The sequence below is a fragment of the Geotrypetes seraphini genome, chromosome 1 (assembly GCF_902459505.1).
Source record: "Geotrypetes seraphini chromosome 1, aGeoSer1.1, whole genome shotgun sequence".
Lineage (NCBI taxonomy): Eukaryota > Metazoa > Chordata > Amphibia > Gymnophiona > Dermophiidae > Geotrypetes > Geotrypetes seraphini.
Window position 1 is genome coordinate 344,028,416 of NC_047084.1, and position 27,561 is coordinate 344,055,976.

Here is a 27,561-nt window from a genome sequence, read left to right on the forward strand (position 1 = left end):
CCAGAAAGCATTCGACAAAGTACCACACGAGAGACTTCTCAGAAAACTACAAAGTCATGGAATAGAAGGGGATATATTAAGATGGATAGGAAAATGGCTGTAAAACAAAAGACAGAGAGTGTGCATAATGGGAAGTACTTGGACTGGAAGAAAGTAACTAGCGGTGTGCCTCAGGGCTCGGTTTTTGGGCCTATCTTATTCAATATCTTCGTAAATGACCTGGAAGAAGAAACAACCAGTCTTATCATCAAGTTTGCAGATGACACAAAGCTATGCCAGGCAATCAGGTCACAAAAAGACAGCGAGGAACTCCAGAGAGATTTGAACCAACTTGAGAGATGGGCAGAGAATTGGCAGATGAGTTTTAATGTTGAAAAATGCAAAGTGATGCACCTGGGCATGAAAAACAAGGAGCATGAGTATAAGCTGTTAGGTATAACATTGGGGAAGAGCGAACAAGAAAAGGACCTGGGGGGTACTGATAGAAAGGAACCTGAAGCCGTCGGCTCAATGCGCAGCGGCGGCAAAAAAAGCAAACAGGATGTTAGGCATGATAAAGAAGGGAATCACGAGTAGATCGAAGGAGGTCATAATGCTGCTTTATAGAGCAATGGTCAGACCACATTTGGAATACTGTGTCCAACATTGGTCTACATACCTGAAGAAGGATATAACACTGCTGGAGAGGGTGCAGAGTCGAGCGACAAAGCTAGTAAAAGGTATGGAAAACTTGAGCTACAAAGATCGCCTCAGAAAACTGGGATTATTCACCCTCGAGAAGAGAAGACTGAGAGGGGATCTGATAGAGACTTTTAAAATACTAAAAGGAATCGACAAAATGGAGCAAGCTCACTCACCAGCAGGGGGAAAGGATGGTGAGCAAGAAACAACGTTATTCACATTGTCTAATGTGAGTTGGACTCGGACAAGAGGTCATGAACAGAAGCTGAGAGGGGACACGGCCAGGACAAATGTCAGAAAATTCTGCTTCGCACAGCGAGTGGTGAATGCCTGGAACTCTCTCACGGAGGAGGTGGTGGAAGAAACCACCATTCTAGGATTTCAGGAAAAATTGGACGCACATCTTCTTGCAGAACACATTGAGGAATACGAGGTATTCGCCGGGGTACGCCTGGCTGAGCCTCCGCGTGTGCGGATCACCGGACTGGATGGACCCCAGGTCTGATCCAGGCATTTCTTATGTTCTTATATCAAAAAATTCCCGCAGATATCATAGAAGGGAATCAAACAAACCTTGGTCAAGGAAAATGAGTTTGTCAAATCAACTTTCAAGTGAATGACACAAGGTATAGACAGTTCCCTAAGGAATTTGGAAAAAAAATAAATTCACAGCCCTACTGAAGAAGAAAGAGAAGCAGGTGGTGAAAAAAAACCCACCGCTTCAGAGAGATATGGGGTGTTGTGCAAAAAACTCCCCTCCCCCTCAGAAAGTTAGTAAGAGAGTCGATGTCGAAGGCTGAAGGCAGCTTAATGACTACAAAGCCTTGCCATACCGAATTGACACCGACGCCGGCAACTTGAAGAAGTCCGACGTCGCAATATATGAGTCGTAAGAATCATAGGAGACTCCTGTGAAAGTGCTACCGGTGTCAAGAACTCAGCCGGATTAGCACCAGAAAAGACGATGTCGACATGGTCATCGACACAAACAACTGAAAATACAGCTGAACAAGTTGACATCGACACAGATGTCGACAGGAACAACTAAACACAGTTAAACATGTTGGTGTTGACCGAAGTCGTAGACATGAACGGAAAAAACTGCTGAAAAAGAAAAACAACAGTACCGCTGACTGCCTCGCCGGTATCATCAGTGCTACGCTCCAGAGATGAAAATGCCGGTATCAAGGCACATATTTATCAATGACCTGGAAAAGGAGGCAAAGTGCGAGGTTATAAAATTTGCAGACGATACCAAACTGTGCGGCAGAGTTAGATCCAGGGAGGAGTGTGAGGACCTGCAAAGGGACCTGGACAAGCTGGAAGACTGGGCAAACAAATGGCAAATGCGCTTTAACGTGGAAAAATGCAAGGTCATGCATATAGGGAAAAAGAACCCGTTGTTCAACTACAAATTGGGGGGGGGCATTGCTGGGAGACAGCAGTCTAGAGAGAGACTTGGGTGTGCTTGTGGATGCATCACTGAAGCCATCTGCGCAGTGCGCAGCTGCCTTAAAAAAAGCCAACAGGATGCTGGGCATCATAAAGAGGGGCATAACAACCAGGACGCGGGAAGTCATCATGCCATTGTATCGAGCGATGGTGCGTCCACATCTGGAATACTGCGTTCAGTATTGGTCGCCGCACCTCAAGAAGGACATGGCGGTACTTGAGAGAGTCCAAAGGAGAGCAACGAAACTGGTAAAAGGGCTGGAACACTGCCCATACGCCGAGAGGTTGGATAGGCTGGGGCTCTTCTCTCTGGAAAAGAGGAGGCTCAGGGGAGATATGATAGAGACCTTCAAGATCATGAGGGGCATAGAGAGGGTGGATAGGGACAGATTCTTCAGTTTGAAGGGGACAACAGGTACGAGGGGGCATTCGGAGAAACTGAAGGGAGATAGGTTCAAAACAAATGCAAGGAAGTTTTTTTTCACCCAAAGGGTCGTGGACACTTGGAATGCGCTACCGGAGGAAGTGATCAGGCAGAGTACGGTACAGGGATTCAAACAGGGATTGGACGGATTCCTGAGGGATAAAGGGATTGTGGGATACTGAGAGAGGTGCTGGGATGTAATACAAGTATAGAAAGCTAACCAGGTAATAAGTATGGAAACCCAACCAAGTCGTGAATGTGCAAGACCGGAGGGTTAGGACTTCGATGGGAAGATAGGACTTAAATGGGAAACCAAGGTGGCAAGGGGGCCCCTTCTGGTTATTCAGACAGGTCGTGACCTGTTTGGGCCGCCGCGGGAGCGGACTGCTGGGCGGGATGGACCTGTGGTCTGACCCGGCGGAGGCACTGCTTATGTTCTTATGTTCTTATCACAAGCGCGATGGAAAAAAATTATTCAGAAGGAAAGAAAAAACACCGATACCCTTGGCCCATAAACCGGTACCATCGGTGTCACTCCACGCTTCCAAAATGAGTATGCACATATCAAGGCACTCATCAATATCTAAGCGGAGCTAAAGAAAGGGCTGACCAAGGTTGGCAGGATTAGACTCACTGTTACAATGACCTAAAGCCCAAAAGAGAAGTTTGTGAGCCAACTTATCTAGATAGGATTGGGTCCGAGCAGCAAAGTCCATGTCGGTGCGGACTGGAAAAACAGTACAAGAAGTACAATGGGCACCGGATTACTGACATCGGCGGGTGCTGGATTCCTGATGGTGCCGACAAGAAACGATTTCTGAAGAACCCGCATGAAAATGCGCTGGTGAGGAAAAAAGAAGGGGAAGAAGAAAATGGCAAGACCGAGGTCCCGACATTGCTAGAATTACTGAAGGATGTCGGAGAAGACAACTTCCCCAGCAAAACAACTGCTCAGATAAAAATTGAACCGGAAAACTGGCATGAAACAAGAGCCATAAGGTGGGGAGAAAATAGTATGGTGATTCATAAGGCCCCACCAAGCTAAACCGACGACAGTAAAAGAAAAAAAAAAAACAACTATAATTATTTAGGGGTTTTTTTTTTTTTTTTACTAACAATGAAAGAAAAGAAGAAATTGCCTAAAAAGTCAGAAAACCATGAGAGCGGGAAGGCAGCGAAAAGAAAATTTTTCAACAGCCATTGAAAATGCAACTTCTTAGTTCCGCGGAAACGAAGAAACTGAAGGACTGTGCGCCCTCATTAGGCAGGAAGGCACTTGCACATGCGCAGTCCGGACTATCACAAACTTTCTAAGTTCTTAAAGTGGCAATGCACTTTTAAAGTGGTCCGTACTGGAGTTCCGTGGGCGACATCACCCGTCAGTGAGAATATGCTGCCTGCTTGTCTTGGGATAACAAGTCTGTCTGTTGAACAAAGATTTTGTCCATTATCTGTTTGTTCCCCCATTTTATATTTTTAGCTTTTAACTGTACAATGCTTTGGAATGCTATGATAAGCGTTTAATCAAAATTTTAATAAACTATCTCATTCTATCCAAAATTGAATCCATTTTAAGAATTATTTTTCACTTAGACTCTTTTTATGCCAGCCGGGGATCTCTGACATGCGAAAAGGCTTTATCAAAGATCTGTCCCCTTATTTTAAGCAAACTACAAGTACCAGTGCCAATTTGTAAATAAAAGGCACAATTGTAGTATGTTTGGGTAGAAAGTATAATATTGATATTTTACCTTTTTTTTCTTTAAACCACCACTCAGGGCAGGAGGATCATTCCAACCATTCTGAGGTCCTGTAACAAAAACAAATTTAATTTATTTCTGAACTAAAAGCTTAATTCATTTATGAATAAACACAATCAGTATGTTATATATTCTAGAATCAGATGTATACTAGCAGCATCCCAGAAGGCTGCACTAAGATAGAACAGTAAGTTAGCAACTGTGGTACCCCAGCATTAGTTCAAGTGTAAGACACTGGGAAAGCATGAGCATGTTGGTTTGGCAAGTGCGTAAGCTCTTCAACGAATGGAAGATTAGGTTTATACCTTCGATAATCTTCTTTCTATTAGACCTTGGAAGATTCTATATGCTAGGTGTTCAATCCCAACCCACAGTCCGGGTGTTGCAGAAATCTACATCTTTTCTGAACACACGCTGTACTCTCCTAGTGTTGGAATCAGTTCAGTCCCAAAGCCAAGCACATACTTGCAAATCCAGGACAAGGAGGTACAGGGAAGAATCCCCATCAACATAAGTAACTCACAAACTGGTTTGCTTTGCAAAATATTAAGTAATAAACAGGCACAAAGGCAACTCAGAAAAAACATTGAGGAACAATGCAGTACTAACGAGCACCCCAAGAAAGGCCTTCGGTAATGTGTATACTCACAGAAATTCACCACAGGATCTGGCAACTGGCTGGAAAATCTTCAAGCCTACAATGAGAGTAATTGAGGCAGAAAGGAGCAGGCTACTCCAAACAACTGAGTGAATACAGAGAGGGTGGGTCGTATGGAATCTTCCAAGGACTAACAGAAAGAAGATCATTGAAAGTGTAAACTTAATCTTCCATTCTGTTACGTCTCTTCCAGATTCCATATGCTAGGTGAGGTACCAAAGCCACGATAGCTAGGGAGGGACAGAAGAATCTGCCCACAAAACTAAGGCCTGGAAAAAAATGGCATCGGAAAACACCACCACATCCATTCGGTAAAACTGGAGAAAACCAAGTAGCTGCCCTGCAAATTTAATCAGGATGAATCGCGTGAGATACCGCCCACGATGCAGCCATACTTCTTGTCAAGAGTGCTGTAAGCAAAATCAGTGGCTGCATGCCGTGGGTGATGTAAGTCATGTAAATGGCCCTTTGAATCCATCGAGCGATCGAGGACTTGGACACCGGCCTACCATGGTGAGGCGCAGCAGTATGAATAAAAAGGAGATCAGACAGCTCAGAACACAATTCATCCTTTCCAAATAAAGGAGCAACATCCTCCAGACATCTAATTTGTGGAAGATCTGATCTTTGTGCTTCGAACCTGTCGTTATGAAATGCAGTCGATCTAATCTCCTGATTAACTCAGAAAGCAGAGACCACAGTTGACAAGAAGAAAGGTACAGTATGGAGGAAACACCTGCGAATGTAATACGGAAAAAAAAGGTCCTCTGCATGAAATAGCAGAAACTCCAAAATACACTGTGCTGAGACAACGGTGACCAGAAAAACCATCATGAACGTCAGGGTCCAGAAGAAATACATCCTATAGCGGTTCAAAAGGAGCCTCATCAAGGCCCTGTAAAACGATGTCAAGAGTCTATGAAGGGAAAGAAACATGCAAGGGAGGACGCAGATGAAGCTTCCCCTTCATACACCTAGTCAGATCGGAAAGAGAAGTAAGTGATCTAGCTCCTCTGTAATCTGAACTTTCAGGGAGGCCACTGCCAGACTTCTGACTAAACCCTCCTGAAGGAAAACCTGGATTACCTAACTGGGAGCCTGCTCTGGCTTCACCTAATTCCTAGCACCCCCCTGTGAGCAAAGCCTACCAAGCTTTGGCAGAAGAAGCCAAAGCAGAGGGTACTTTGAGCGCAAAAGAGTCGAGATAACTACCTCCAAATAACTGCTCATCATCAAGGCTGAGCTTCAAGAGCCATGCCATGCCATGCCATACCATAAGGCCAAATGCTGAGGGTTCTCCATGGACACGGGTCCCTGACGGAGAAGATATTGATGAAAAGGGAACCGGAGCTTCAAATCCCGCTTAAAGACGTACGAGAACCACATACCATGGGCCAATCCAGGTGAGGCCAATCCAGAGCCAGTAAAGACACCAAGCCGGGATGTCGCTGGCTACCTGGTAGATGACCCAACTAACCAGAGGGGTCTAGGAAGGTGGTGTCCTGAACCCTACCCTCAGAAACTGTGAAAAATGGAGTTTAAAGCGAGTTACAAACCACCCCCGAAGTTCCCATAGGAAATAGTGGAGGTACTCACAATCTCTGAAGTGACTTTACCTGTCAGTGTTTTTAAAGCAGCTTGGTGGAGAAACAGAAGCAGAGCAACAGCAAAAGACCTGTGATCAGACTACCTGCAGAAACTGAAACTGATTCTAACACTAAGGGGAGTGCAGCATGTGTTCAGAAAAGATGTAGATTTCTGCAACACCCAGACTGCGGGTTGGGATTGAACACCTAGGGTATGGAATTCAGAAGGGATGTTACAGAAACTGCATTTGAATAAACATTCAACTCCTCTTATCTATCCACTCTGTTTTCTCTCTATGTTCATTAGAATCAGTAGATTGGCAGGAGAGGTCTGAGGAATAAGACTACTCAACTTTTGTTAACTTCAGTGTGCTTCTCCCTCCCATGCAGTACAGTAACATGCTGGGCTTAAAGTCCTGTATGTAGCTCAATACTGTCAACATTAGGTTAGTAAGTATGAGTGTGACTGTAACTACTTCCTCTACCATCATATGCTGTGTCAAGTTCAGCCTGGGACTCTGTATTTCCTGTTCAATATATATGCACATTTCATATTTTAGAAGTTTTTTTTGTTTTTGCCTTTTATTGGGCCCCTTTTACAAAGCTGTGGTGTGGCAAATACAACAAACCCATAGGAATTAAACAGGCTTTGTCTCATTTGTCATGTGGGAATTGTTACTGCAGCTTTCTTTGTAAAGGGGCCCACTATATTTCTAGTTGGAATATCATAGAATAATATTTTCCACAAAACTAAATTAAGGTTTTGTATATAGTTTAAAAATTGATATTCAATTAAAACAAATGCAATGCCTCATGAAACATGATGGCAGTTAAAGGCCAAATCGCCATCTAGTCTGCCCATCCACAGTAATCATTTTCTCTTTCTCTCTCTGAGATATCCCACATGCCTATCCCAGGCCCTCTTGAATTCAGACACAGTCTCTGTTTCCATCACCTTTTCCGGGAGACTGTTCCACGTATCTACCACCCTTTCCGTAAAAAAGTATTTCCTCCAATTACTCCGGAGCCTATCACCTCTTAACTTCTTCCTATGCCCTCTTATTGCAGAATTTCCTTTCAAATGAAAGAGACTTGACTCGTGCACATTTATATTATGTAGGTATTTAAACAACTCTATCATATCTCCCCTCTCCCGCCTTTCCTCCAAAGTATACAAATTGAGATCTTTAAGTCTGTCCCCATACGCCTTAACACGAAGACCACACATTATTTTAGTAGCCTTCCTCTAGATCGACACCATTCTTTTTATATATTTTTGAAGGTGCGGCCTCCAGAATTGTACACAATATTCTAAATGAGGTCTCACCAGAGTCTTATACAGAGGCATCAATACCTCCTTTTTCCTACTGGCCATACCTTTCCCTATGCAACCTAGCATCCTTCTAGCTTTCGCAGTCACCTTTTCAACCTGTTTGGCCACCTTAAGATCATCACATACAATCACAACCAAGTCCCACTCTTCCGTCATGCACATAAGTTCTTCACCTCCTAAACTGTACCATTCCCTCTGGTTTTTGCAGCCCAAATGCATGACATTGCATTTCTTAGCATTAAATTTTAGCTGTCAAATTTCAGATCATTCTTCAAGCTTCACCAGGTCTTTCTTCATGTTATTCACACCATCCAGCCTGTCTACTCTATTGCAGATTTTGGTATCATCCGCAAAAAGGCAAATCTTACCTGACAACCCTTCAGCAATATTTATAAAAATGTTAAAAAGAACAGGCCTAAGAACAGAACCTTGAGGCACACCACTGGTAACATCCTATCCTCAGAGCGATCTCCATTGAGCAACCAGTTCCTGACCCATCCTGCCACTGGGCCAAGGGCACTCAGTTTATTTATTAGACATCTGTGTGGAACACTGTCAAAGGCTTTGATAAAATCTAAATACACTACATCTAGCGCACATCCTCTATCCAATTCTCTGGTCACCATCCTCTATCCAATTCTCTGGTCACCCAGTCAAAGAAATTGATCAGATTTGTCTGATGAGATCTACCTCTAGTGAATCCATGTTACCTCCAGTCCTGTAATCCACAAGATTCCAGAAACCTGACCATTCTCTGTTTTAAAAGCATTTCCATTAATTTGCTTAAAACAGAAGTCAGACTAACTGGCCTGTAATTACCTACTTCTTCTTTACTTCCACTTTTGTGGAGAGGGACCACATCCGCCCTTCTCCAGTCCTCTAGTACCACTCCCGACTCTAGAGACGCATTTAAAAGGTCAGTCAGCAGAGCTACCTGACTTTAGCAAATTTTTCACATTTTGCAAACTAAAAAAATATAGTCTGACATTTATTAAAGTAGGTGTTTCACTGATCTAAGCACCTTATACTATACTTACAATATAAAAAAAATCAAGTTATGAAAATATTCAAAAAGTAATTAATAAAAATGCATTGATTGTATAACTTCACACCTTAGAAAGGTCCATAATAAGTTAACTAGTACTGTGTATTCACTTTGTGGAGACACCCAAAACTATTCTTGTGTATACATATACCTAAAGACTTACTGCGCATGCAACTAATTTGTGCATAAAAGTTATAATATGCATACAAAGTGCATATTTAAAACATAAATGTGGAAAATCTGAAACAATAATTGTAAAAAAATTCCAAAAATACATACAGTAACCAAGTTTTTTAAAAAAAGTTTGAATCATTTTTATTAATGTATTATACAGATAATATAAGAAAATACCATAAGCAAATGTCTCAAAAATATGAACAAACAAAAAGAGAGAACCAGCTCTTTCAATAATTCTAAAGAAATTATAACCAAGACACAATTATTTTTTAGTATAAACCTGTTTATTATCTCAATCTTGAGAAAAGTCTAAAAGGGGAATTTATAAGGGGCGCTACCGCGTTAGTACGTGCTAGTAAAGCACCATGGTACTTTACTAGTATGGTGGTAACTTATCAGCCTAATAGAGCTTTGAGATCTGAAAATCAAAAGTTGTTGGAACTGAAAGTGAGGAAGATATGCTGAAACCAGAGCTGTTGCTTTTTGTATTGTAGGTATTAAGCTATGGAATGCTTTGGTGGGACAGTTACAGCTGTGTTCTGATCTTTGGTTAAGATTTAAAATATTATTGAAAACGCAATTGTTTATTACAGCATTTCTGTGAAATGGCACAGTGGGTTATTTTAAGAGTAGTTGTTTTTAGGATTTTGCTTTGTAATGTTTATTCCTAAGTTTTTTATGTTTGTATTTTGTAAAACACCCAATTGTAGACGGCATATAAATTTTTAACATAAATAAAAGATGATTAGCATACGCTAAACACTAAAGACATCCATTATATTCTTATGGGCATCTTTAGCATTTAGTGCGAGCTAATATGATAACACCCCTTGATGAATTCCCTGCCAAGTAACATTATCCTCTTCAACCTATCCAAGTTTATTAAGGGTTTCTATCTCTCACAAAGAGCAAATGCCTTCTAGGGGGGGATTACATTCTAGCAAATACAATAAAAGTGTAATAATACAATATGACATAGATATGAATGTGAGGTTAGACGGTAGCACTACAATTTTTTGATAGGACAGAGTGGATGGGAAATCAACTCAAGGGATAGCTTGCCTTTTTTTTACCAGCTCTACTTCCTTACCTTTCTCTCTTCTTGGCTTGTAAAAAAAATTCTAATTGCATTGCATCTACAAATACATACTGATTATAATGATAGGAAGTCAGACATTTGCAAGAGCATTTAAGAAAAAAAGTACTCATTAGCACCTATAACAAGTGCCTTCATTTTTAGCTGAAAAGTTCTCAGCCCGGCCAATTCAGAGTATTATTTTGCCAATGTAGCTAAAAAGAGTGTGATTTTATTTTGCAAAGTGCAAATTTGCAGAATCGTAATGCTATGTTTAAGCGGGTTTGAAATCTTTTAAATAAATAAATATTGGCTAAAACAATTGCTGAGACACTACAAATATCCAGGGAACATGATGGATGTATAATTCACAAGCAGCTGGGTATGCAGAAGCTGTCAGTCAAGTGGGTGCCCAAATGTTTGAAAGCTGACAAGAAACGGCATCATGTTGATTTTGTAGCATTTTCAGAGAACTGGTGCCAACTATTTGGAACTAGCTACTGCTGATGAAACATGGTTATACCACTATGATCCTGACACAAAACAACAGATCTTGCAATGGCAGCACTCAGGTTCTCAAAGGCCAAGAAAACTCAAGACCCAAAATTCAGCAGGAAAGGTCATGGCCACAGTGTTTTGGGATCAGGAAGATGCTGTAATGACTGTCTTCCAAGGGACCAAACAGTTAATGTAGAATACCTCTGTAACTAGGTGTGCTGATTAAAGGACACTATATGAGAAGCACTTGCCAATGAACTGTAGGGAAGGAATTCCACTGTACCGCTAACACCAAAATACTATCATCATCATCATAATAATAATAATAGTCAAGTATGTCCTCAGTGTGAGGTTGCAAGCTTGAGGCAGCCAAAAGTTCAAAAAGAACTAAAGCCACCACGCTTCACCTTTCTGGGCTTTTTCCAGAGTGAAATAGAATTACAACTTAGCCCCACACCATCATAGGAATATACTAAGTGTGAATAAATGTAGTGAATAAACTTATAAAGTGCAAATTACTCTTAGTATAAATCACAAAATAACAGTGAAAATCCTACCTCCACACCTCCAGCTGAGAAAAATAAAATAAACAAGCTGAAAAAGTCAAATACAGCAGGAGTTAGCTTAATGAGTCAGATAGTCCCATTCTTCAGGAACTGATAATAAATGTCGGGAGAAAAAAGCTTATAGAGAAAGTCTCCCGCAGTCTCCAGGTTTCAACCAGGCTTGGTTTCGAGGACAAAGACCTTTCTTCAGGAACCAAACATAAGAACCACCGACAATAAGTTGCCTAACAATCAAGAACTTGACTACTTTGCTGTAGATTAGTTTGCTGAGTACTTGGCAGGGGGAGGAGAGCATAGCAGTCATAATTATCAGTTTTTCTGTATTTTTGTGCCTCCTGGCAATATCATCAATACTCTGGAGGACCCTCGGGTCAGAGACCTTATCAAACAACCAAACAAGTGGAGCTAGGCATCTGCAATCTTCAGGAGTCCGCTCTACTTCCACCCCAAAGAAGCAGTTATAACATCAGGTCCTTGGCCAACCCTAAACAGATTGGAAGGAGGCTCTTGGTATTCCTGGTGGAGTGGATGGACATCACCACAGATTGCTGGGTGATGGACATTGTGAGACAGGTACAAACTCAAATTTTATCAGAATCTTCCAGAATTTCTCCTGGACTCTCCAGCAGAATGCCCGGACAACCTAGCCAAGGTCAGCCAAGGACAAAGCGACCACAGAGCATGTCCCAGAGTCTGACTTAGGCTCTAGCAGATAATCGATATACTTCATCATGTCAAAGAGAGGCTCTGAAGACTGGAGATCAATCCTGTACCTCAAAGAAGTCAATGCCCTCAAAGATCCCTGTTTCAGAATAGAAACAGTGGGGTCTGTGATTGCCTTGGTAGAACCAGGGAAATTTCTGGCCTTTCTGGATTTCACAGAGGCCTATCTTCATATCCCCATTTTCTGAAGCAAAGAAGATACTTAACGTTCCATGTCAACGTATTCCAGGGCTTAACTATTCTCTGAGTGAAAAAAATATTTCCTCCTATTGGTTTTTAAAGTATTACTCTGTAACTTAGAATGTCACCTAGTCTTTGTAAATCCTGATGCAGTAAAAAAAAAAAAAACAATCGATTCACTTATACCCATTTCTACACCACTCAGGATTTTGTAGACTTCAATCATATCTCCCCTCAGCCGTCTCTTTTCCAAGCAGAAGAGCCCTAACCTCTTTAGTCTTTCCTCATATGAGAGGAGTTCTATCCCCTTTATCATCTTGGTCACTCTTCTTTGAACCTTTTCTAGGGTCGCTATATCTTTTTTGAGATAAGGAGACCAGAACTGAATGCAATACTCAAGGTAAGGTTGAGCCATTGAGCGATACAGAGGCATTATAACATTCTTAGTCTTGTTTACCATCCCAGTTTCTAATAATTCCTAGCATCTTGTTTGCTTTCTTGGCTGCCACCGCACATTGGGCAGAAGGTTTCAGTGTATTGTTCACGATTACACCCAGATCTTTTTCTTGAGTGCTGAACCCCCAGGAAGAGCACACCCTTGAAGCTGGGATCTATGACACTGTGACAAAAATCTGTGAACAAGCTGAAAAAAACCCCAATCCTATATAATAAAAGCCTAGCCGCGCATGCACACTCTTATCTGCGTGCTTCCATGAGCCGTATGTCTGTGGCTGCAGGAGTGCGCATGCGCACTTAGGGTCCCCCCCCCGTAAGACAGTTCGTCTTCGGCGTCGACGTCTTCGCCCCCCTCCCCGGCACACCCGAACCCCCGTTCAGCCTCCCATCTGACCCTCCCTTCCCGAGGTCTGGCCGGCTCCCTTAGTCCCTTGCCGCTGCCCCTCTTCCCTTCCCGCGGTCCCGACAAATGTCCTGATTCCAGCAGCGGCTGCAGCACTCTAAACACGCTGCTTCGCGGCCTTCTACTGCCCTGATTTGCTCTGCCCGACACGGCAGAGCAAATCAGGGCAGTAGAAGACCGCAAAGCAGCATGTTTAGAGTGCTGCGGCCGCTGATGGAGTCAGAACGTTTGTCGGGACTGTGGGAAGGGAAGGGGGCGGCAAGGGACTAAGGGAGCCGGCCAGACCGCGGGGACGGTGCGCGGCAGCCTCAACAGCGTGTAGGCGGGCGGCGTGTGAAGGAGTTTGAACAGGTAATGGCAGTTTCGCTGGAGTTTGAGCGGTGGTGGCAGTTTCGCTCAGAGGAACGGCTGGAGGGTATGGTGCCGGTGCTGCAGGTAAAAATTCTCAAAGGAGGGGGAGAGGGAAAGGGGGCTGCTTTGGGGGAGGGGTGTGCTGGGAGGCAGACAGCTTTGCTTGGGGGGGAAGACAGATGGGGGGACACGGAGAGACAGTCAGGGAGGAACTGGAGGGGGAGAGGGAAAGGGGGCTGCTTTGGGGGAGGGGTGTGCTGGGAGGGAGACAGCTTTGCTTGGGAGGGAAGACAGAAGGGGGACCATGTAGAGACAGTCAGGGAGGAACTGGAGGGGGAGAGGGAAAGGAGACTGTTTTGGGGGGAGGGGTGTGTTGGGAGGCAGACAGCTTTGCTTGGGGGAGGGGAGACAGAAGGGGGCCACGGAGAGACAGTCAGGGAGGAACTGGAGGGGGAGAGGGAAAGGGAAAGGGGACTGCTTTCTAGCATCCGTTAATGTAACGGGCTTTAACACTAGTAAAGAAATAAACAGGGCAGATCAGAGAGACAACTTCATGCTTGCTTGCAGAAGGAAGTACTGTAGGGGACAGCAGAGACCATGGAGGAGGGAGTTGAAAAGCTGTTATTGACAACTTCTGCAATATGCTTGTGAACACAGATGTATAACCCTATGGTTCAGCATACCATCACTATTGTACTGGAAATCAAGGCGCCAACCACTGGCTTAAAATTAAGTGACCAAATTTGATTCAAGCTAATGGTGACTGAGGAAGTAGCCACGCGAGAAGCAACTCTCTCATCTCTCTTAATAGTGTTAGCACTTGAACATGTGGCCCAGATTCAAAATCAGCAGTTTCCAAACTGTGATCCTAATGAACTAATCATCACAAATTTTATGTTACAAATAAAAATTAGTATCATCTGTAAAAGCTTATGTTAAGATTTACCTAAATATAATCAACACCAAACCCTGAGATCAATGCAAATCAAATTTAAATCTGATTAATTAGATTAATATTTAATTCTGTGAATATTTGTGATTTCATGATTTCAGTATCACTACAACTTTAATTCACCTTGCAGGAAAGATGCCATGTCTTGAGTAGATAGATTTTCTGTGAATGAAATGCAAAAGTAACTCAAAAGATGAGAAAATATAGTCAAGCTTTCATGAAGTTTCAAAATAATTTTATAGAGTTTTAAAGTTCAACTAATTTTTTTGTTTAAGAACCACCACCAATGAGGCAGGCAACATAGACCCAATTTACATCCTATGGAAATCCTTTACATCATTCTTAAATCATTCTTACACAAGCAATGTCACACTGCCAATAATACACAAATACCAATTCTGCACTCTCATGCTGTGTACCTGTGCTATACAACTAGGGTTTATCTTGTCTCAACACATAAATTAAGAGTAAATTGAGAGTAAAATGTTTACAAATTGTTCATTACTGCCATAAAATGCAAGGTGCCAGTAAAGGGTAAAGGAATTCTATTATTTAGGAAAATAATTATACAATGGGAAAACCAAAAAATCTCAAAATAAAAGACAGACAGCTATATCCCTGGAACACTTATACAGAATTCTGTTCTTTAAATGCAGCATATAGATTTAATTTTCAAGATTTTTATAATGACTATTATGTGAATTGTTTGCATGGACAGGCAATTTTAACCTCTGGGGCTTTTTAATTTGAAAAATATGAAATACTGTTTGGGTATTTTTAATTAATTTGTTGTATTGTGTTTGATGTTATACTTATTAGACTAATTTATTTTAGGTATGTTATTTTATTTAGAATGTTTATAGTGTATCCAAAGCAAACATGCACATTCCATCATAAAACATTCTATTGGGCTGAAACCTGCTTTACAGTTTGCAAGGTAATCAAATACAAGTACTTGTTGGCCCTACTTTGTGTCCATGAGCCTACAAGTGAATTGTCTAAAAAGCTCACTCTGGAGTTGACCTCTGATGGCTACCTTTGTACCCACATATTTTGCATATGTAGTTAAGCATGCATGTAATTTCCCCACTCTCCCCTCCATAAGTAATCCAGCTCACATTTACCCACACTAAGGTGGGGAGACAATTTTCAAACACATATTTAATTGAGTAAATTTGCATTTATTTACATAAAAGTTTTTCAAAATTACCCCCAATATGGATACGCTGAAAACAAGACCAGCTTGTAACACCACCGGACCTAAATTTACCATCATTGCTAATTTTTGAGTTTCACATAATGATGCCTACTTAAAGGACCAAGAGAGTCCTATTTTATAAAAGTAGCATAGGTGCCCATGTGCTTTTATAAAATAAGCTCATACAATGACCACAAGTAGCATAGATTCTCCCAAGCAAATTTACATCTGCTTCAAAGATGTAAATGTTTGCATGTACAAGTGTGCTCTGTGGTTTTCATTTTAAGTAAGCACATCCCAAACTATGCCCCCAAGAATACTTATACACAGCCTACCTAAAACTAAGCACAATCTTCTTGGCACACACACTTGCATGCCATCACAGCTCATTTAGTTGCATAATTTTGTAAGAGCTAGTTTTTGGCATGCACAACATGCTTTTTGTGCTGCAAATGTATTATAAAATTAATTCCAGTGAGTCAAACTTGCAGGCTTGAGGGGAAAAAGGGAGAGCAACAAAAACATATTCAAGGAATGGTAACCTAAAACAAAGGCAATTCAAGCACTATTTCTATTGTAACACTCATACATTTTTCCTTCCCAGGCACATCTTAATTTATTAATTAATTTAAATCACTTATAGCCCATTAAATCCACTAGTTTTGTGCGGGTACAATTAAAAACACACACAGTAATATAATAAATTACATGACAAAACCTAATAAAATAATCTCTCCTCCTATTACTAAGCCGCAGTAGAGGTTTCTACCATGGTCTGAAGCAATAATGCTCCAACACTCATAGAATTTCTATCACCATTGAAGAATTTAGCTCTCCAGGCTGCAACAGAAATCTCTACTGCGGCCAAAATAAATACAGATTGCAAATATAAAATATACTGATAGCTACGCTCAAAACGGACTGCTTTCAAGAGTTTTCTAAATTATAAAACCCCAGAAAGTGATCTAATTTCCATTGACAAAGTATTTCATAAAGAAACACCTTAGATTGAGAACACTGATCGACAATTTAACAAGTTTAAAGGATTTTACTTCCAGTTCATTTTATTTGCAGAACATAAAGAGCATGACAAATGATGCTTTTGAAACTAAGAAGCCAATACAAGAGAACTGCTGTTGGACAACACCTTATAAAGCAGACACAAAACTTTAAATTCAATTTGTGCAGGTATAGGTAACCGATGTAAGTCCTGAAAAACAGGCGTAATATGCTCTTATCTAGCCAAATTGACAATTAGCCTTGCAGCTGCATTCTGGGACAGCTGCAAAGCATGTAGCATGTATTTTGGTAAATAAGCATATAATGAATTGCAATAGTCATAATGATAATAATAACAATATGTTACAGTTCAGAGCGGTAAGAGGTATTACTACAACTATAAAAGGAAAAATTAATTATAGATAAATCTTTAAGCCTTCTTAAAACTCTCAAATGGAAAAAGACTCTAGAGACTAGTGCTGCCCGATTCGAATCGGTTCACCGATTCACTTCCGGTGAATCGATTCGAATAAAAATAAAATCGGTTCCCGATTCGGCTTATCCTTCCCCCTCGTCCCCTAAAGCAGGAGCGGCAGCACTGCTCTTGCTGGCCAGCCGCTATGCACCTGCTTTAGAGGGCGAGGGGGGAGGGTCAGTTGAAGTGCCGCCCCCCCCTGGCATCATTGATTCAAGATGTCAGTAAGCAGATCTATTTTTGAGTACAGTATATTATTTATACATTGCACATTTTGGACTCGAACAACTTGGAATCCGAACAAAAATTTCAAGCAAATTTTTCCCTGGAATCCGAATGCTGCTTTGGAATCCGAACACCCTGCACGTTGTTCATGTGTGTTTCCACAGCACTTGGGCCACCCATACGTTGTTCAGTTCATTGTCGGAAGCTGTAGTGAAAGCATTTTCGCCTTTGTATAGTGTAATGAGGAAAATATTGAACTGTATTATTATTTGTTAATATTTTACCTTAAAATCCAGTGTATTTACTGTTAAAGTTTGAGTTTGTGGGACCCAGGAACGGATTTAACCAGTTTCTATTATTTTAAATAGGAAAAATTGTCTTGGAACTCAAACTATTTGGAACTCGAACGGGATTCTGGAACGGATTAAGTTCTGATTCCAAGGTATCACTGTACTTTTTTACTTATTTCACTTTGATCGGATTGTGTCATGGTTTTTAATAATTCACAAGTGCATTTCGCTCACCCTATTTGTTAACATTCACTAAAACAGTTTATGGTATAAAACAAAAATTTTAAGTGAATCATTATAGAGGTTGATGCTGATTGCAGACAGTATCTTTGTACGATAATGTTACGCAAATCACTCAATCACCTTGTTCAAGGTACTGGTTGCTGCAATAACCATATTCATGTATTTGGTTAAAAAATATTTTTTTTGTTTCATTTCATTTTTTCGGTATGTAAGTTATATTCATTGTAACACTGCAGATATTTGGTGTTTCATTTATTGCTGCTGAGTTTACCTCAGGTACTATGTCTAAAATATTCCATTCTTAATAATGGGCTCACCTCTTTGGGCTCCTTTTACAAAGGTGCGCTAGCATTTTTAGTGCATGCACTGGATTAGCGCGTGCTAGCTGAAAAACTACCGCCTGCACAAGAGGAGGCGGTAGCGGCTAGCGCGCACTATTCCGTGCGTTAAGGCCCTAACGCGCCTTCGTAAAAGGAGCCCTTTATTTCAATTTCATTTTTGATGCATTATAATCCCTGTTTATCCTGTATGATATTTTATATGAGTTGTGAATGATCTTCTATATGGAAGAGTTTTGATCTATTGTATGTATAAGATGGGCATTAAAGAGTGTCTTATTATTACATGTCTGAGATTTGTATAAAAGTATTTGTTATATATGTTTGTATTTAATATTTTACTAGTTTAAGAGCTTTTAATTAATTTTTGTACACTATTCTTTTATTTTATCATTATTACATGGGCATTATATATTTATATTAGCTTAGGTTTCATATATATTAACAATTCCATAGTATGTAGTATATGTACTTGCTTATTCATATTTCTATTTCTATTGTTTAATATATTTTATGCTTGAAAAATATTGCTTTGTGATTTTATACTTTAGTGTTTCAAGTATTTATATGTTATTATTTTATCGATAATCAAGACTTTTTTAAGGTCTAATGAGATGTTATAGATTTCATTGATTGGTATGATCCTGGAAAATTTGTGCATTTATTAATTGAATATGGTTTCCGTTCTTTCTTTCTTTTTCTACATGTTGAAACTCCTGATATAGGCATTTGAGCTGAAACACAAGCCTGTGTCGAGTCAATAAGATGTTAAAGCTGCTCTTGCAACTATGCGCTAGTTATCTCTGCCATTTTTCTTCTGCTATTGATTGTTTCTCTGTTTCTGGACCTTTTTTTTATTATTACTTTTTATTAATGTCTCCAACATAAGCAGATTTTCAAGCAGCATCTATAAATACCAATGTCCTTCATGAAATCCAAGCCAGCTTTTGTTGAGGTCATGGTACAGAATCCCTTCTCCTGGCATTTTACAATACAATCTCTTCTTCTCTTGATCAACACCTCTGTTATTGTGGTATCTCTTGACGTCTCCATGGAGCCCAGTATGGATTGTATGAAAAGTGTACTGCCACTTTAAGTTTTAAGAAACTTCGCGACTGCCCGCACCATGCAAGTGCCTTCCTGCCCAAAGTAGGCTCGTGGTACCTCAATTCCGTAAGCAAGCTAAGAAGCCAACCAGGGGAGGCGGGTAGGATGTGAAAATATTTGCCTGCTGTCCCCGGATAACACCTGTTATGGTAAGTAACTGTGCTTTATGCTAGAACAAGCAGGCAGCATATTCTCACACGTGGGACTCCCTAGCTTACTGCAACAGGATGGAGGGAGAGTTGGCCATTAAGAGAATAAATTTTGTAATACTGCTTGGCCAAAGTGATCATCCCATCTGGCAAAAGATTCCAGACAGAAGTGAGATGTGAACATGTGAACTGAGGACAAAGTAGCTGCTTTGCAGATTTCATCTATGGGAATGGAATGAAAGAATGCAACTGAAGTTGCCATAGCTCGGACCTTATGTACTGTTACACGACCCCTGAGCTACAGCCCAGCCTGAGCACAGCAGAAGGAAATACAGGCCACTAGCCATGTGGAAATAGTTCTCTTGGTTACAGGCCGGCCCAACCTGTTAGGATCAAAGGAGATGAACAGTTGAGGAGATGATCTGTGTGGCTTAGTCCATTGTAAGTAATAAACCAAGGCTTGTTTACAGTCCAAAGTATGAAGAGCTGTTTCTCCAGGGTGAGAATGAGGTTTTGGAAAGAAAACTGGAAGCACAATTGATTGATTCAGATGAAATTCTGTGACTACTTTAGGCAAGAATTTAGGATGGGTGTGAAGAACCACTTTATCATGGTAGAAAACTGTAAAAGGTGGGTCCGACATCAACGCTTGAAGCTCACTCACTCGACATGCAGAAGTGATGAGGATTAAAAATACCACTTTCCAAGTGAGATATTTAAGATGAGTAGAAGACATTGGCTCAAATGGAGGCTTCATTAGTCCAGTGAGAACATTAGGATCTTTCACAAATATAGATCAACCCACTTCAGAGTGGACTCTATATATGATGTTGAAATTAAAAGGGTTGATGTCTTGATCATTAACCCTTATTGCCACCTCCTCCTTGATGTTTTGCAAAAAATCTTACTGTTGCTAATTTACTTTATGACTGAATTTAATAAAGCATTCATTATCACAGTAAGTTTTGTCACTTATCTTTATTATGCAGAATTACTAGCCAGTGGGATCTATATTTGTGGAAGTTTCCATTTAATCTCACTTCATCATCTTCTTTATTCTAGTAACAACATTAGGATCCCAAACCACTGGAGGCGGTTTGAGAGGTGGTTTGATATTGAAAAGTCCTTTCACAAACCTGGAAACAAGAGGATGAGCAGTCAGAGATTTATTATTGACTGGCACATGGAAAGCACTGATAGCACTAAGGTGAACTCTGACTGAAGTGGTTTTAAGATCTGAATTGGATAAATGGAGAAGGTAATCCGACACTGAAGATGTGGAGGAAAATGAAGCATCTTGATGATGAAGAGTACACCACGTTGAAAACAGTGTCCACTTCTGTTGGTAGCACCACTGTGTAGATGGTTTTCTGGATGTATCTAAAAATGATTCTGACAGGATTAGAAAGATCAGTTTCTGCTGATGTCATCCTGAGAGGTACCAAGCTGTCAGCTGCAATGACTGTAGATTGGGATGTAAAAGAGACCCCTGATTCTGCATGAGAAGAGATGGAAATATCTGTAGGGGGTATTGGTTCCTTGACATTGAGATGAAGTAGAAGGGAGAACCACGGTTGTCTGGCCACTGAGGAGTGTCATGGTAAAGAGAGCTTTCTTCTAGATTTCATAAGATGGAATGTGTATAAGTACCTTGTCCAGGTGTGCTTGAAAGTTCCCTTTAATTAAGCCCAAGGCACACATAACAGTGGCAATTATTTCTGCATCTTTCTGCTATATTTCCTTGGTCTTTGACTACACAAATTGGTGGTGCAAGCTTACAGCAAACAGAGCTGTTTAAAGTCTAGCTGAAGGGGAGAATCCTTCATGGTTGCCTTTCAACGCTTGAAAACCTTAGCCAGGGAGTTGTCCTTTAATTCCAAAAGGTGATCAACTCATGGTTAATTGCATCTGCATTTGGAATTCCTAGGTTATTTGGATTCAGGTGTGGATATTTGGAAATCTTCCTAAATGTCAGAATAATTTGACTATGAAGAGCAGTTCTTTGTGATCCTCCCCTTCGAAGCCTTCTTGAAGGTTCTTTCCTTTACTGATTTTGTCCAAAAAATGGCTGAAACTATTCTTATTGTTCTTTGGGGTTTTAGGAAGATAGCCTGTGCTATCTCTTTATGGCCTGTCAAAATCCTGGATGCCAGGAACGTATAGTTGCAGTATCTATTCACTTCATTTATCAGGTTGTACGAAAAAGGAAATTGGGAAACAATGAGCTTACGGTCTGTCAATTTCTGTCAGTTTTGAACCTTTTGTTGCTATCTCCTGAATCTTCCTTTTTTCCTGTGATAAACTGGCAAATAAATGGTCTAATGACTGCTACCATTGTAACAGGTAAACTGGAGGAGGACATAAGGTGGATTCTTATCATCATAAAATGTACTCTTGTATATATGTGCTTTATGTGGTACTTTATATCACTATCCTAGGAAACTAAGCTAAAATAGCATATTCTGTGTTGGGTATCGGTTGTAGAAAGGTAAGATAGCACTTTCGGACATATGCTTTGGAAGTGAACCAAGCTACTGACCATCTTGATACTGAATTTTAGGTACCGTACCAACTTTACAATTATGGTGTTGCAAAATTCAGTTGAATTGGCTGTTTGGTGTAATTGTCCTGAAATTGAGTAATACATGTGGAATAATCTTCTAGATCAAACCTGGCACAAAATGTTAGATGTCTAGATTTTTCACTCGCTCACTAGACCATTCTATTCTTCCTTATTCTAGAAGCTTGATTTACATAGGATTGTCTTCCATTTTATTCCTTAGGTAAGTAAATATAATGTGCAGCAACTATGTTAAACATTCCGTAAATTTAACCACTTCAAATCTATCTTCAACAGTTTGAATCCCTAAAAATTCTATAAAAAGGTCTTCAAAACCCATGCTGTCCTGCAGAAAGGGCAAGTTTTTTTTCCTGTAGATGCCTTAATTTTCAAATATATAGAAGGAAAAAGTCTCAGATTCCCAGCTTTGGGTTCAATCGCATCACTGGCTAAAAATTCTTCTATTGAAAGTACGCAGCTGAAGTAACTTAAACCAAAGTTCCTTAATAGATGGTCCCACTGATGGTGGCCAGCATTTCACTTCTTTGCTTTGCTGCTTCAGGGAATCAGGACAATTCATTTTTTTTAACTGTCTTGATTCCCTGAAGCAGCAAAGAAGTGAAATGTCATTTGGGCCATTTATGAAAGAACTTTGGTTTAGTTTCAGTTAATTTTTGTATATAAAGCTACAACTGAAGTATCTCATAAACAAACATGTAGGTTTGAGTAAAAGATTTTTCATCCAGTGATGTGACTGATCACAAAGTTCTTCATGAAAAGTTGCTCACTGGGCATCTGAGGCTTTATACTTCTACGTATTTGATTATTTAATTTTGAATTTAGTACAACAGCTAGTATTTTTTTTTTTCTGTTATTGTAAGATTCTGCTCCATTCCTCATCACTAGATTTCTACATAAATGCAATAATGTTAACAGTTTATCGCCTTTTCTACTGATGGGCCCTTGACATATGGATCAAATCCAGTACCACTGAATTCTGGTAACTCTCTACATAAGAAATACATAAGAACATAAGAAATGCCTCTGCTGGGTCAGACCCGAGGTCCATCGTGCCCAGCAGTCCGCTCACGCGGTGGCCCAACAGGTCCAGGACCTGCGCAGTAATCTTCTATCTATACCCCTCTATCCCCTTTTCTTGTTCTTTAATTCTTCAGGATTAGCCCCACCAGTAGACAATAAATAAAGCCCAAAGTTTCTAAACTAAAAATAACAAAATCCCTGCCATTAATGATATATTTTCTGGATTCCCCTTTTGTTTTCTATTCAAGAGCACAAAAGAATTAAAAATGTTAGAGACATTTCAAAAAAGTCATGCAGAATGATAAAATGCTATTAATAAACTATTCATGCACTAGAGATATTAAAATAGCACTACAAAGCCCCCTCTGCTTCAAACACGGTTTTAAGTGCAGACCTGTTCTTTGGGATGCAGGCAGCTCACTTGTAGCAGGCTGAGTACCTGTTGGTCCAGGAGGCCGTGCATAAGTCAGAGATGATGCTGGAGCTCCAGGTCCGCCATGCTGGAAGGGAGCTCCAGAAGCAGCAGTAGGAAGGTGAGGAGGAGGAAAAGATGCAGGATTCAAGCTTGTCTGAGAGATTTGAGGTGATCCTGGGTACACAGAAGGCACCACAGGGTGGGAAGGAGTAGAAGATGCATAAGGAGGGTTAGGATAAGAGGTTGAAGCAGGAGGAGCACTAGATTGTTGGGGATGATAGAAAGTTGGTCCCCCTGTTCCGAAAGAATACTGCTGAGTTTGTGGGTGTGCTAAACAAAAAAGGGTGAAAAAAGAAAATATTACATTCAATTTGTCACCACAGTCAAAAAAATTGCTCCAGATGACATAAAATTACAATAAATCAAACAATCACAATGCTAACATGAAAGAATTATACAAACATCATCCACATAAAATCACAAAACAAAAATCAATGGAAAAAACCCCACTCACTCTGCAATTCATAAGAAAAGGCTAACAGACTCATCATAAAAAAACAGACATTCAAAAAGCATCCTAAATCGGCATTTGGACATCCTAATTGCCAGGATGTCCAAGTGCCAATAATTGAAACCACCTCTCTGTATGTCTAGTGAGGTGTTCCAGCCTCTGTACATTCAGAGTAGAGAATGACACGGTGGCTGTTACCCGCAGCTAGCCGCAGGTAGCCACGGGTAACCTGTCGAAACAGGGGGGGGGGGGAAATGCTCACTGTGGGTAGGGGGACAAGGCCATCCACCGCCCCGTGGAGCAGTGAATGGCCTTGTCCTTGCAATTAAGGGAGAGAATGCGCGCGGTCAGCAATTGCGCATGGCCCCCTCCCTCCTTCCTACCTACACGAATCTATCTATCTTCCTCACTCACCCTTACCTTCGTGGTGTGTTTTAAGATTGAGTAACTTGTTCAAAGCCGTTGGAGCCTGCGTTCAGTTGCGTGCGTCTGTAGGCGGAAGCTTCTCCTCTGACGCAACTTCCAGTTGAGTCAGAGGAGAAGCTTCCGTCCAGATGCACGCTACTGCTCACAGGTTCTGACGGCTTTGAACAAGTTACTCAATCTTAAAACGTGCCGCAAAGGTAAGGGGGAGGGAGGAAGATAGATAGATTCGGGTAGGTAGGAAGGAGGGGGCCGCGCGAGGGGTGCCAAAAGGCGGTGAGGTGGTGAGAGGGAAGGGTGGTGGAGGAAAGGAACAGATGCTGAAGGGTGGTGGAGAGGAACAGACGCTAAAGGGAAATGGGGAAGACAGAGTGGGGAGAAGACGCTGAAGGGAAATGGGGAACAAAGAGTGGGGAGAAGACGCTGGAAGGGAAGAAGACAGAGATGCCACACTATGGGGGGAGCGGAGGGAAGAAAATGGGTGCCAGACCAATTGGGGGGGGGGGGGTGAAGGGAGAGGAACAGTAACAGAGCAAATGGAAGATGCAAAGAGGAGACAGACAGTGGATGAAAGGAATTGAATGAGAAGATGAGGAAAGCAGAAACCAGACAACAAAGGTAGAAAAAAATTTCTATTTCTTTTTTGCTTTAGGATCAAGTAGTATATTAGTTGTGTTTATAAAAATTTATAAACAAAGCCCTGCCAGCTGAACATCTCTTTCTCTAGTTCAGCAGCCAGAAAATTTGATTTATAAGCTAAATATTGCAGTACTGAGGCTTTTATGGATGCTGCGGGGATAGTAGTCATGGGGACGGGGAGGGGACAGTGGTTGCGGGGACGGGGTGGGGACAGTGGTCGTGGGGACAGGAACGGTGTTTGCGAGGACGGGGATAAATTTTTCCCCGTGTCATTCTCTAGTTCAGAGCACGAGATGGGTGTGGTGAAGGCGTGTTATGGACAGTCTCAAAGGCGAGTTAGACATGGACGTCTTGCACTCTTGCAGCGATAATCAAACATTTTGCAAGATATCCTGGATGGAACTTATATATTTGGAACTAGACCTGTTTTAGAAGGATCTTAAGTGCCACAAAGGTGCCCAAACTGATCATATGATGACTGCATGCACCATACTCCCCCAGTGCTCAATGACCCTCTTCCTTCACACGATATGAGAACAAAAAGGTACATACCTGTCTCTAGGACAGCAGCATCTGATATGAGGAAGCATAGTAGAGCTCCACACAGCTGTCTTAAGTAGCCTGGTGGGTGGGTTAATGAACCATAGAGAGGAGAACCCAGGCTCATAAGCCAATCTAACCACTACATTTATGGTAGAATGTGTGAATCCACCCAAAACTCACTATACTGCCATATAGGTGCTATCTACAGCTATTACTGCTATTGGGGTGGTACACAGGAGGGTACAGTAGGTTTTAGGGGGATTATGGTGAGATATACAGCTGGCACCCTTTATGTGAAGTTCACAGCAGTGCCCTCTAAGGTGTCCCATTGCTCTGTCGGGTGTGGCCAGTCCATTACTATGCTGGTCCCACCCACGTTGAAATGGTCAGGATTAGGACACTTTCAACTTGGATGTTTTTCTGATCAAAAATAGGGTATAAAGTTAAACGTTCTAGTGGCTTAGATGACCCGGTGGCCAAGACTTCTAAGTAGATGATTAAAAAATAATAATAATAATTATATTTTGACGTCCAGCAGTTTGCCATTTGAAAATGGCCATTTTTGTACCTCCAACTTTGGGCTTGGAGATTGTTTTTTGAAAATGCCCATCTAAATATATCAGAAAAGATCAAAGTCACATTAAAATAATCATGATTTAACATGTTTTTGAAAGACTAGATATTCCTTGCATGGCCTAAAGGTGAGGAGTGGCTTAGTCGTAGCGCTACTGCCTCAGCATCCTGAGATTGAATCCCAGCACTGCTCCTTGTGACCCTGGGCAAGTTAATCACCAAAAGCTCTTTAATGGGTCCAAACAAACAAAAGAGATGACCCAATATATCAAATAACCAAAGAATCTCGTTTGTAAGAGACTCCTTATTCAATGTTACTTTGAGCATTTAAATTCCAACATGTTCCACTTAATTGCCAAAGAGAATTTCAGTAGTGGGAACTTATCGCAAGGTAAAGTACCCCAGTGGAACCATGTATCTGATGCCATGAAGTTTATACAAGTCTGCCTCTACATCATATTTTCTCTCTCAAAGTTTCTTTATATTGTTTTAAAATAATTCACATGTCTGAGGGAGACTCTTTTTAATATATATATATATATATATATGAATTTTCAAAATGAAGAAGTTAATTATCTACTCAATCACTCATGAATATAACAATATACCATGGGAGAGTCATTTAGCTGTTTTTTGAAATGGCATGGCTTGAAAATACCCGACAGAGTTCTCCATTTTGTCTCTTCATCAGGGGTAGACACCTTTTCTTCTATTATAAGCCACTAACCAGATTCAAAATCAAAACTCTTCCCACCAACAAATCCACAGTCTAATATGAGAGAAATAATTTCTTCAGCATTCTTTTGAAAGGAATGTCCATGGCTGCGTACTTCTGTAAAAATGATGTGATGATGTTATTTCAAATAACTACCAAATAAAAACAAAAAGCTCTTAGAAAACCAAATCCAAAACCAAATTAATTTCTTTTTTTCTATTGAATTAACCAATCCACCTTTTCATTAAGCCCATAAGTTTGGTAAGACTTCAGATAAAAAATCCAATGTTGTTCTCAAGTTAACGGCAAGGACATCCTGTTACCATTACATGTAGTAGCTATCTGTTCCAAAATACACAATTGTAAATCTGAAAAGAGATATCCTTGATGAAAGTGATAAGACACCATAGGTGTAGTAAGTTTCTTTGTGTTTAAACAACTTTTATGCTCTATAAGTCTCGTTTTTACACTGCATGTTGTGCATCCTAAATATATAGTAATTTACAGGGGCATACTACCACATATACTACATATGTGGAAATACATGTAATATTTCCAAGTTGATACACCTTTTGAGTACCAGGATGAATGCATGTGTGTCCCTCCATGGTAGTACTGCACATAAAGCACAGTTACTTACCATAACAGGTGTTATCCAGGGACAGCAGGCAGATATTCTCTACATGTGGGTGACGTCACTGACGGAGCCCCCTAGCGGACATTTTCGCAAGCAGACTTGCTTGCGTGCCCCTCCCGCCCTGCCTAGGGCATGCGTCTCCTCAGCGTGTCGTCAGTTC

The 27,561-nt window shown here is 40.9% G+C and overlaps 1 protein-coding gene across 8 annotated transcripts in view; it reads right to left on the reverse strand.

Moving 5' to 3' along the window:
* Nucleotides 1-27,561, reverse strand: part of SEC31A (SEC31 homolog A, COPII coat complex component) — a 240,037-nt gene that overhangs the window by 41,936 nt on the left and 170,540 nt on the right. For 3 of the 8 annotated variants that reach the window (XM_033962592.1, XM_033962607.1, XM_033962597.1), the window contains 3 exons: nt 23,340-23,690; nt 14,444-14,482; nt 4,309-4,367 (listed from right to left, as the gene is read on the reverse strand). In XM_033962592.1, the coding sequence (XP_033818483.1) occupies nt 4,309-4,367; nt 14,444-14,482; nt 23,340-23,690 (449 nt within the window). The remainder of the gene's footprint in view (nt 1-4,308; nt 4,368-14,443; nt 14,483-23,339; nt 23,691-27,561) is intronic. The other 5 variants (XR_004541032.1, XM_033962603.1, XM_033962611.1 and 2 more) reach the window with 5 other exon arrangements.